This window comes from Cololabis saira, chromosome 10 (assembly GCF_033807715.1).
Source record: "Cololabis saira isolate AMF1-May2022 chromosome 10, fColSai1.1, whole genome shotgun sequence".
Taxonomy (NCBI): Eukaryota; Metazoa; Chordata; class Actinopteri; order Beloniformes; family Belonidae; genus Cololabis; species Cololabis saira.
The window spans coordinates 15,365,106-15,377,225 of record NC_084596.1 but is presented as its reverse complement, the minus strand read 5'-3'; the positions used below and the strand labels follow the sequence as shown (position 1 = coordinate 15,377,225).

General features: G+C 36.8%; 1 protein-coding gene across 3 annotated transcripts in view; it reads left to right on the top strand.

Annotated features, from left to right (window-relative positions):
* Positions 1–2,935: 2,935 nt before the first annotated feature.
* miga1 (mitoguardin 1) overlaps positions 2,936–12,120 on the top strand; it is a 14,980-nt gene continuing 5,795 nt past the window's right edge. Inside the window, exons 1-8 of one of the 3 annotated variants that reach the window (XM_061731805.1) lie at positions 2,936–3,023; positions 4,814–4,970; positions 7,088–7,244; positions 7,776–7,900; positions 8,050–8,182; positions 8,328–8,476; positions 9,876–9,999; positions 11,185–11,285. In XM_061731805.1, the coding sequence (XP_061587789.1) occupies positions 4,872–4,970; positions 7,088–7,244; positions 7,776–7,900; positions 8,050–8,182; positions 8,328–8,476; positions 9,876–9,999; positions 11,185–11,285 (888 nt within the window). In that variant the 5' untranslated portion in view covers positions 2,936–3,023; positions 4,814–4,871. Of the gene's footprint in view, positions 3,056–4,813; positions 4,971–7,087; positions 7,245–7,775; positions 7,901–8,049; positions 8,183–8,327; positions 8,477–9,875; positions 10,000–11,184; positions 11,286–12,120 lie in introns of all 3 variants that reach the window. The other 2 variants (XM_061731806.1, XM_061731807.1) reach the window with 2 other exon arrangements.

Genomic DNA, 12,120 nt, shown 5'->3' with positions numbered 1-12,120 from the left:
TCCAATATGTTTTTTATATGTGCATGTATCTTGGTGGGGGCTTTTTTGGGAAGGGGTCTGTTTAACTTGTATTATTTTTGAATATGTTACAGTGCACAAACTCCAAACTATCTTGGACAATGCCAGCCATCCTCTGCTCGCTGTCATCAGCAGCCAGGGAAGCCGGTTCAGTGCCATCAAACTGTTCAACTCTTCACTGGGGGGAAGGAAGGCCAAGAAGAACTGAAGAACAGAGGGACTGTGGGGGGTCAGTCCGTCCGTGTGCAATAACTGTGCAATAACCAGGATAGTGCAATAACTTGTCCAATATTACACAACACTTTTTCCATCCATATTCTTTTTATGGCACTGCACTTTTTATTTTTATTTCTAGTTTTGTTTTTACCTTTTATTTCTATTTTTATCTTTCTTTTTAATTGTTTATCTTTTTATCTTTTTGTATGGGTGTTTGGCTTTTGGGGGGGTTTGATTTGTAAATGACAGTGCTGTGCTGAAAGGACTTTGTGACACATTCTTAAGTATGAAAAGTGCTTTTGAAATAAATACTTCAAAGTCAAAGTCATTTTTTAATGTCAATTTTTCATAAAATACAAGAAATCGAAAGTACGTTTCCCTCTTGTCCGACATAAAATAAATAAAAATAAAATAAATAAGATAAAAATACTAGTGCAAATAGATTTAAAATAAGGTAAATAGTAAAAATAGTTAAAATACTATAAACAAAGAGTTTTAAAATGTTTTCAGGTGGAGGAGTGGGAGAGTGGGGTGAGAGTTCAGCTTCCTGGTGGATGAAGCTGTTTGCCAATAATACATATTATTACTTATTACTATTGTTGTTGTTATTGTTATTATATTATTTCGTCTTTATTTCGAGCATAAAAAAACAATTACACAAAACAAAAAAAGAATACAAATAAACAGTCATTAAACAAAATCAAAGGGAAATAAACTTTCATGCCCGAAAAGGAGTAGGAGGAAGTAAAAAACTTATTGGGTCCTACCCCATGATTATAGTTCAATTTTGCTTGAAAATAAAAATAAGAAAAAAATAAAACAGCAAGCTTTACTTTATCAAAAAAATTATACCTGTTATTACCAGAGCAATTATAAATAATGTACATATACAACATGCATTTATGCTTGTAGTTATACATAACTGTAATTTTAAATGAATTGGTTCCCTTAATTCATATCTCCCCTGTCTTCCCTGAAACATTTGCTGTATTTTTCCGGGTAAAGAGTTATTTCTGGCTTTGTATATTATTTGTGCAGTCGTTAACTCTACAATATCGAACAATTTTATTATTTTGGATTTAATGAATAATGGATTGGTGTGTTCCAGATATTAATATTAGTATATAGCTTACACATATGTTAGTTAGTTAGTTAGTTAGTTAGTTAGTTAGTTAGTTAGTTAGTTAGTTAATTTATTTGTCCACAAGTGGAGATTTGTCTTTTGTCTCATAATACAAAAACAACAGTAACATGACACATTAACAAACACTTAACATTTACACGCAAAACATCTTAGTGGCAAAAAAGGAGGAACAACAAGGGCATGTACCGTACATAAAAGACAAGTCTACCGAGACGTGCCCTCATTCAGAGCCTTAATGGCGTTGGGAATGAATGAGTTTTTAAATAAGTTCCGGTTAGCCTTTGGTACACAGTACTGTCTACCTGAGGGAAGTAATTTAAACTCGCTGCAGAGTGGGTGATTAGGATCATTTACTATCCTAGCAGCTTTTTTCCCAATCACTTCCTTATAAATGCCACTTAAGTTTCTCTGTGTCTTCCCTATTATTTTTTAGGCTAGATTCACTATTCTTTGTAGCTTGCATCTATTTTTTGTGGTAAGGTTGCTGTACCACATTGCCATGTTAAAGGTTAAGATTCCCTCTAAGAGGTTCTTATAGACAGTCTTCATAATCTGCTTGCTCACACTAAAAGAGTTGAGCTTGCGTAGTAAATGTAGCTGTTGATTACAAGATTTAAAGATGTGGTTGGTGTTTTTATTAAAGTTAAGATTGCTGTCAATAAAGGTACCTAAGTATTTAAAGTATCCTACTAACTCTACAGTGCAGAGGTGTCAAGTAACAAAGTACAAATACTTTGTTACCTTACTTAAGTAGAAATTTTGGTTATCTATACTTCACTGGAGTAATTATTTGTCAGACGACTTTTTACTTTTACTCCTTACATTTTCACGCAATTATCTGTACTTTTTACTCCTTACATTTTAAAAACAGCCTCGTTACTCTATTTCATTTCGGCCTTTAAAAAAAAAAACTATCCAGTTAAATTGCTCTATCCGGATAGAGTGAATTTGGTTGTGGTTGTTTCAGATGTTCTTGTCCAGTTTTGTTCTTACATCCGTTGCCCTCAGATTCCTGCAACTAAACTTGGATGTACATTCCAATAAAGGTTAGGATAAATGATAACATGCCTCTGAAGTTTGACTTTTTGCACCATTACAATACTTATAGGCAACTAGTCATCATATCTCCTGCTCTCTGAAACACTTGTTAATGCTCAATAGTACACATATGTGGTTCTTTAATATACTTGCATTATACTAAGATGCATTCATTTTCAATGGCTTTTGTCTTTAATGGCTTTTTTCTCCCTTACATTACTTTTACTTTGATACTTTCAGTAGTTTTGAAACCAGTACTTTTATACTTTTACTTGAGTAAAACACTTGAATTGATACTTCAACTTCTACAGGAGTATTTTTAAACTCTAGTATCTATACTTCTACCTGAGTAATGAATGTGAATACTTTTGACACCTCTGAGTATTGATTATATAGCCTACACATATTTGGATCTAAACTAAACAAAGAAAAAAACATGAACTGTGATACCCGAGAAGGCCGGGTGGGGGCGCTAAAGCCTCACAAAGATGATAGTGCTGAAGGGCTTTTATTGTGAAGGAGCAGGTTGATCCTCGTGCTGCTTCAGTCGTCACCGGCCGAGGTCAGAGGAGCTGCTGCGGAGGTAATAACCTCTAAATGTTCCCTGGTAGGACTTACACCTTCAAACTATCATATTCAGTAAGGAACTGCTCTAAGATTTAACCATTCTGTACTTCAATGTGATCTAGTTTAAGAAACCCCGCACACCAGTGCGGGTAATTAGCCTTGTTATCTTGTTAGCCTTTAGCTGTGCTGGCGGGCCGAGATCATCATAATGTGATTATTGTTCTGATCCGCTGCTGCTCAAATAGTGACATGAGCTATTCTTTTATTGATGGTGTTTGTAATATGACATGTTTTTCCTTCGTATAATTGAGTGTTTGTTGGGAGGTTCTGACCAAAATAGTGATATAAGGGACATTGTAACACTGTTACTGTAGACCCAGTGTTGTACAATAAGTTAGAAACTTCCTATAGAGGAAAACGTTTTTTGTTTTTTTTTGTGATACAGTATCAAAACTTGCATATGGGTTGAATTAAACGTAGAAAAAATGTGGAGATTTTTACAGTAGATTGGCCACCAACCACATATACAGGACTGTCTCAGAAAATTAGAATATTGTGTATAAAGTCCTTTATTTTCTGTAATGCAAAAATGTCATACATTCTGTATTCATTACAAATCAACTGAAATATTGCAAGCCTTTTATTATTTTAATATTGCTGATCATGGCTTACAGTTTAGTGTGTTATTATTACTGTATTTGTTATTACCATTTCTATTGATGCCTCTTGTTTTTTGCACTATCTTTGCTGCTGTAATCTGCAAATTTCCCCTCTGTGGGAGTATTAAAGGATTTCTTATCTTATCTTAAGAAAACTCAAATATCCTATCTCAAAAAAGTATAATATTCTGGGAATCTTAATCTTAAACTGTAAGCCATAATCAGCAATATTAAAATAATAAAAGACTTGCAATATTTCAGTTGATTTGCAATGAATCCAGAATGTATGACATTTTTGTTTTTTTAAGTGCATTACAGAAAATAAAGAACTTTATCACAATATTCTAATTTTCTGAGACAGTCCTGTATAAATTTCTTCTCAATAAAAAAAAAATCTATAAATGTTACTGTGTTGTTTTAGTTGTATTAATATATGTGCACAATTTGAAATGTAGCACATTGTGTTTACAAAATCCTGATGGTCAGAAATCAATTAGTACTTGTAGAGACATCTTTTCCAGCCCGTTTTAAACTACTGAAATAACTCATCATTAATACTGAATCAGGTTTGAATTTATGAACATTAACTCGTTTTTGGGCAAGTAACAAATAAGCATTAGCAAGATTAGAAAACCCAGAATGGTTTATCAGTTTGTTTTAAATGCATGTATATTGTGCACCCTTTTCAACTAACTTGCATTATTTAATAGGCTACACTGTCTAGACATTTCTTCCAATGCTTCAGATTCAACACTCAGATCAAATTTTTGACTGCATCCTTTATAAATGTAATATGTATAAATGTAAAAAAATAAAAGGAATAATGGGATTCAAAAAGGTTATTGAATGTATTTAGCTCAACAGGGATTGTCTTCCCCTGAACTTTCATGGATGTAGGGTCATCTCAGATATGCCAGTTTACAATATGTGTTTTTTTACAATCTTATCACAAAGATAAACTTTCTAATTTTCTTTTATAAAGACAGTTGCTTTGATTATGTGTCAATTCTGGTGAGGTTTTATTACTCTGGTAGGGACAAACCTGTCTATCTCCTCTATTTGACAAGCTGTACTGTGCGATCAGGTCTTTATGTAATACCGTCATTATATCCCCTCCTGAGCCTCCAAGGTTAAATCCTTCCATGTTACTCACTCTTGTCATCCTCTTCAGTGGCAGGGGAATAGTGAACAGGACAACATCGTTCCCAAGCCATGGACAGACTGCCATAATGACACATGAGACACTCAAAAGCTCCCAGCTGTCTGTAAAGGCTGCTGCCCTGCGCATGGTTGACCTACCGATGTCCGTCTGCAGCTCCCTGTCACAGGTAAGCGTGTGTCTGAAAGTGGCAGATATTCTGCAGTTTTCTGGTTATTGTGTGTCTTTACTGGACCATTGCAATGTAGGATGATCCTATGAACAGATTTGTTACTCACTGTTTGTAAACTGGGCAAATATTTAGTAAAATCTTTCCTACATATTGTGTTTAAAACGGATAAAATAAAATAAAATAACAGAAGAAAACTTAGCCCCACCCCTCCCGTTTTAAAACGTATGTTAAAGTCATACAATGTGATCCAAACAATATATAAACGCTGATGTATATTCGCCAGTTCACTGTGGACGTGAGGGTTGATGCACAAGCTGCTTTTCTGAAGAAATGGCCTGACCTTTGATAACTGGATAACCAGCTGTGTTTCACTGTTTATAATGTCCTGTTATCGGCAGACTTGGCGTGCTCACTCAAAAAGAGCAAAAGTGTGTCACAGGGTGCCAGTCCAAAAAAGTACAAAACTTTAATATATGGTAAATCACTGCACAGCAGCAGAAAATCGAGAAAATCCTAGCTGAAACGCGTCCGATTTTCTGCTGCTGTGCAGTGATTTACCATATATTAAAGTTTTGTACTTCAAGTGAGTGCTGTCGGATTTTGATTTTTTGATATAATGTCCTGTTACCCATCATGTTTGGTCATAGTGTTCCTTTGCTTTTTCATGTGCATACCGGCCGAACATGAAGTACAGACACCGGGACATAAACCACTTGTAGCTAGAAATTCTGGATTTCTTTTGGCCTGTATTGTCACATATTTTTTCTTTTTTTTTTCTTTGTTTGTTTCGTTCTTTCAGGACTAGTGCATTAGAAATGTGAGAGTACTGTAAATCAGAACTACAGGTCCGATAAGTCTGAATGTGAGAAAGATCCAATTACAGCTATTTTTGGAAATGGAAAGATGCATCCCTGTGCCTCTGAAGCGCTACAACATTTCCAACAGCTTAGTTTTTCAGATGGACGTGACATGTGATGAGTAGATACAGACCCGCAGCTTCATAACTTGGCTCTTTCACGGGATTGATGCAATTCCAAACATACGGTATCTACAAAACAAAAGCCAGGAAACTTTTTTTTTTCTCCTACTCATGTAGACTGAGCTTTTTCAAAACAGTGTTAACTGTGATACGTTCCATTGACTACACACACAGAGCTCAGACATGAAGAACATCCGATATGATATTCCAGTAGGAGCATACCTGACATGTGGCAGCAGCACTTATAGACACAGATGAAAGGCTCTGCAGAAATGCTGCATAATTTAATCATGCCAGACCATGCACAATCTTTTTTTTTTTTTTTGTCCTTTTGTCATCGTGACCGTTTCTGTGATACTCAGTTGCTGATAATGTGGACGAGCAGGTTCTGTGTAGATAATGATCATTTCAGTTAGTGTCTGAAAGGTTTCAGTCTCAGTGAAAGAGACAGAAAATGACTCTTCTCCTGCTGCTGAATTATCCATATGGATGTGACTGTACGTCCATGTAGTCTTTGTGTTGTGTTTTTGTAAAATTGGGTTTATGATTAATTTAGTACTTCATGAGACGTTTTCCGACATGCACTGCTGCTCTGAACTTCATAATGTCTCTAGTAATCAGCTGCATGTGAGAACACGAGCATCGCAATCAGTTGTCAGTTGTGCTGAACGTCTGTGCAGGCCATGTCTGGCAGTTTCCTTCCTTTACCTTCAAGTTTGGATACTTTCCCATCAACCCAAAGTATAACTGTATATACCATATCATCTGTGTTGCTTTCCACTTTTTTGCCATTATATAAAAAACATCTAAATGCATGTCATTATTAAGAACTACTGAAGAGAAAACAACTTCCACATCACATCACTTTGCTTAATAGAAGCACAACTGCAGTGTAGAGTTGTAGTTATGTGTGTAGGGCAGTTTGTTGAGAGAGGGGTATAAAAGGCAGCTTGGTGCTGTCAGTGTGCTGTGTTTTGTTGGAAAGTGTCCCATAGTATTTTGATAAATGTTTATTATGAAGCTCTGACATATTCCTCAGTCTCATGCCTCTGTTGTGGATTTTGCTCTCCTAGCACTGAATTATTTATCACTTATTTCACTTATCACAGACACTCCTTGTCTTTATTTTTTCCAGGTGACTGTCAGCACAGGCACAAAGAAATTGGTTGCTGCCACTGCTTTTGGTACCATATCAATCCTCCTCCTCGCTCGCCGATTCCAGAGGAGGAAGGGCAGAAAGAAGACTCACTCACAGGCTTTTGAGTTTTTCTTCCAAGACTCAGCAGAGAATGGTAAGACTTCCTAATAGTATACATTATGTATTTTTTCCAATTTAAACCATCAGCTCATTGAACTTTGAGCTTTACTTGGTAAATGAAGCCAGATCTTGGTTTGTAACGCAGCCAATGTGACACGAGAAGCTGCTTCTGCGTTAAAATCAGCTCTGAAGATCAGGCTCCGGATAAATACTTAATCTGCGATTAGAGATGGGTATAAGAGCATCAGATTAAAGGAAGTCAACGTAATTAGTCATTTCTCCTTTGAACCACGTAATTAATTTAAGATATACATTTTTTTTTTTTATTTTTTTTTTTTTTATTAAACAGTTTAAACCACTTGGACAGAAAATTTGAACAAGGCAACCGGCTTGCAACTGCAGCTAAATCACCTCCTAGTTTGTTCCACAGTGGAGACAGTATCATCAACGAACTGGCGAACTTGGTTTGTCCGTTATGTAATCCTGTGACATGCAGACCCAGCGTGAGAGTTAGAAATCCTGCTGCCTTTTGACCTTTCTCACTCTCTGATCTCTATCTTCCCAGATAACACGAGTCAAAATATCACTCTCTCCCTCAACTCCAACCACGGCTGCTCCTCCGGTTCTGGTCTGGTTCTCACCACCAGGGATTATAAGAGACTGTCTGGGTCTCTGCTGAGCCTGGACTCGGTAAGACAAACCCAGCGTTTTTATTTAATCAGCATGTTTTATCTATTGGATAATAAAGTTATATGTATTTGGAGAAAGAACAACTAGAAGACACACACTAATTAGATCATGTGTTTCAAGGTTTATTGTGTTCTGCTTTAAATCTTCAGGTAAGAAGTGCAAACTCCTCCAGCAGCAGTACCTGTGCTAACGAATCCACTTGCTGGGACAGGGGGGAGGATGCTGATGTTTGCAGTGTGGTCAACTTATCCGTGACCACGCCTGAAAACTTGTACCTTATGGGTAAAGAGTATTTCATATCTGCTTTTGCACAATCAAAGTATTCATTTACAAAATACTGCTTCTATTTCTCTAAATCTGTCATGTTTCTAAGAATCGAGTCATGATTGAGCACATATTAATTCCTTTGTGTGCTTTTTTCCTTCAGGTATGGATTTATTTGAGGAAGCGCTGCGGCGATGGGAGGAAGCACTGACATTCAGGAGCAGACTGGCGGAGCCTGAGGACGATGAAATCTGCGCCTCCCTCAAAACAGCTAGAGACTCCATCGCTGAGCAGAGCATGGAAGTCAGAGAAGTACGGAGGTTTTTTAAGCATGCTATTACACAGAATTGGAGGAAGTTGAGACACCGGTCCTAATCATGTTTGTCCTGAGCGTTAGCATCTGTTATACTCGTTTCCAATGAGTAAATATCCTTATTTGCCCCAAGGGGGGAAGAAAGTGACCCAGAGTCATCTGTTTTTTTTTTTGTGCAACCCCCTCAGTGACTATAAATGTGAGAAGTTCAGAAAGTCACTCATTTCTTCACTGCTCTGTTCTTTCAGACAGTGTTTAAGATTTTGAAGACTCCGTTTTGTGTTATGGGAGGTTTTCCTCAGGTGGTTAAACAAAACATCCATCCATCTATTTTCTATACACGCTTTTTCCTTTGCATCGTCACAGGGTCTGCTGGAGACTATCCTCGCCAGTCTATCACAGGGCCACATATACAGACAAACAACCATGCATATTGTTAAACTAAACATTTTCCTCAAAGTGATGACAACTGTGCTGTTGGGAGCCAAAAGTTCCCAGTACTCTGTGCAAAGAAAGTAGAGGATTAGTCTTCCTGCGTACAAGCAGAGACTGTCAGTCTGAGAACACACCCGTTTCAGAGTTCAGGTTGTATAACGGCTAAGTCGGTGTCTCTTTAACCTCATTTGTAAGGTATTTGATTAGTGCAGGTACGATCGTAAAGTCTGGGCAGCTCAGGCTGATCATCAGTCCTCTTTCAAAGGATATCCAACGCGGAGTTGTTTAGAAATTTAAAAATGAGGTCACAGGGGATTCTGCGGAGAGAATTTAACATGTTTTTAAAATGTTATGTATTTTATTTACTTTTTATTTTATTTTGTTTCACACAAATACAAGGATAAAGAGAAGAAAAAATTCACATAAGGCAAATATATATTTAAAAAAAAAAAAAAAAAGAAGAAATATGTGTGAGGAGTGGTTAGAAGCTTATATAGGCTTATATGAAAACCACACCCAAACAATATACTAAAGTTGAAATATTAACAAATATAAAAATCACAATTACATATTAAATGCACAAACTGCACATTTCATGTGCAGGAAAAAGTGGGGGGAAAAAAAGATGTAACAAAACTCTAAATTTGGCCAGTTTATTACTTCCTGAAGTATGACCTCAAGAAGACGCTGTCCTAAATTGGACTGATTTCTAGTGGCCTGCATTAAATTGCATTATATCAAATGTGATTGAATTGTATCATAATTATTATTGTACTTTTATTAAATTTGAGACTCTGTAAAGCCGTCTGACATTTAGTAATGAATTGGCACTACCTTTTTTTTTGACCATGTCATTTAAGTATTAGAGTACAGCTCTGAGCATTTTCATGTTGCTCGTATAGAAGAATATCAGTTATAAGTTGAAGCTTGTTGATCATGTGTTTGTTCACCGTTTGTGTTCAGGATGTCATCAGCGCTGAGTTCATCCACAGGCTGAAGAGTCTGCTGCAGCGGGCGTACCACCTGCAGGAGGAGTTTGAGGGAGTGTTGGGCCCTTCGGAGCTTTCATCCAACAGCAGAAGCCCAGGTGAGTTGCTTATACAAAATCGTTTAATTCTTAAACCTGCAATTGAACTGTGACATGTATTTGGGTTTCATCGTTTTAAAGTTCTGCCTTCAGTGTGAGAAACCTTTTAACCGTGACTACAAAGAACTAGGCGGTTGTGCCATTACACCCTTGTTATGAACACGTATTTGAACTTTCACATACCACATGGATACAAAACCACAGCTCCATTCTCAACCACTGCTTTACTCCCATATTCAAAGTTGCTGGTTTTATGAAGCGGAGTGAGCTCTGCTCCAGCCTCTTTCATGGCACATACTTATTTTGAGATCAGTAGCATGGCCTCAAAGCATGTTACTGTATATCACATGAGTATAGCTTGAGCGCTTACACCAGCACTCCTCCTCTTTCAGGCTCAGTTTAGTCTTGAGTCATGTTGAATTGCACCAGGTTGTTAAAATATTACATCTGAGATGAGAAAAAACAGATCAGTAATTCCTCCATCACAGATGAGCTCGGTAAACACAGGTTTTCATATTATAAGTCAATTTCTTTGTGTTTAAGGTTTCACTGCTAATTTGTTTATAGGAGGCAGCAGTTCGCGCAATGTTTCCAAGTTTATATTTGATGTGATCTAGAGATGATGTTTTGTGGTCTGTCTAGACCAACGAGGCTGAAAATAAGGACTTGACTCAGGATGTCATTTGATCCAGTTTGTTCTCAGTCTAAAAACTGAGAATAATAAAGACATATTACAGGAGACACACGTTGTGACTACTGACATATGTGTTTTAAACATTAAGAAAAGATACCAAGGACTCATAACGTGGCCTTGTAGTTGGAAATGCGTCTCATCTCCTATTAGAGCAAGGCATGCAGCTCATTACCCACAATTCTCTGCCAGGTCATATTGGATATTTAGATGGATATGTGGAAATAAAGATCTCTGTGATGCACTGGTCAAGTGGAAATCTGTAATAGATATTTTCAGCCCCACTCATCCCTGATTAAAGGGTTGTGTTTAAGGTTTAATTGTTTTTAAGTCTAGTCAATTTAAATGCACAAATATTTGCTCCCAAACACAGAAAAATAAAAGCAACAGAAATGTATGTTTGCCAAGTACCTTGCCGTCAGTGCCTCTGTATTTATAAACTAAGAACAAGTCTGCAGCAGCATGAGCATTCTCATTTCTCATCCCTCCCCCAGATCAAATGGCCGACCTTTTGGCCCGAGACGAGCTGGATGACACGTGTCTGAGAGACAGCATCAGCATCGCCTCCAACGACTCCTTTGTTTCTGCTGCTGAGGTGAGATGGACTTTGAACTGGACCTGTGAACAAGTCTTTTCATGTACTCAGAAAAAATTTATTTACAGTACTTCAATGATATTTTGCTGGTAACAAAGTAATTTTTTTTTTATTTAATCTTTTACCTCAAAAGTTTTATCTAAATTTCATGGGGAATAATGGTGAGAAATACCACTAATTGAATAATGCATGAACAGCTTTTCTATCAAGTGTTTAACTATTTATAAATGAAAGTTAACACGTAGTATTTAAGTAATTAGACTGTTTAAATTGGTTTTTATTTTTTGTTAACTATTAGCTTCTGTTGATTTTTAACACATCTAAAAGTTAAAATAGAAGAGGTGATTTTATCCAGCAGCAGCCCCAGGAAACAACTTAGTCTGAAACTTTCTGAAATGTGAATTTACATCAAAGTCTCGGCGGGAGTTTGACTCAAATAGCTTTGATCTCGTTGCAGGTTCACCCCCCGGTGTTCACCAAACTCCCTTTATCTCCTTTAGTCATTAGGTCTCAGTGGGGGCTTGAGCTGCGTGCCGTTGCTGCTGCTACACTTGAAGCACAAAGTTCAAAAATAAACTGGTTAAGAATTATTTGTCCAGTGAGGCTGCAAGCTGCAAACCCTGGAATAAAAGGTTTAGGTTAAGACTTTTATGTCACCACCAGCAGAGACTACAAGAGTCGTACTTTACAGATAAAAAAAAAGATTTTTAAATGCCTTCATGGTTTTTCCCAAATTCCTGAGAGCTTCTAATGAATTTTGTCATATACAGGACTGTCTCAGAAAATTAGAATATTGTGATAAAGTTCTTTATTTTCTGTAATGCAATTAAAAAAA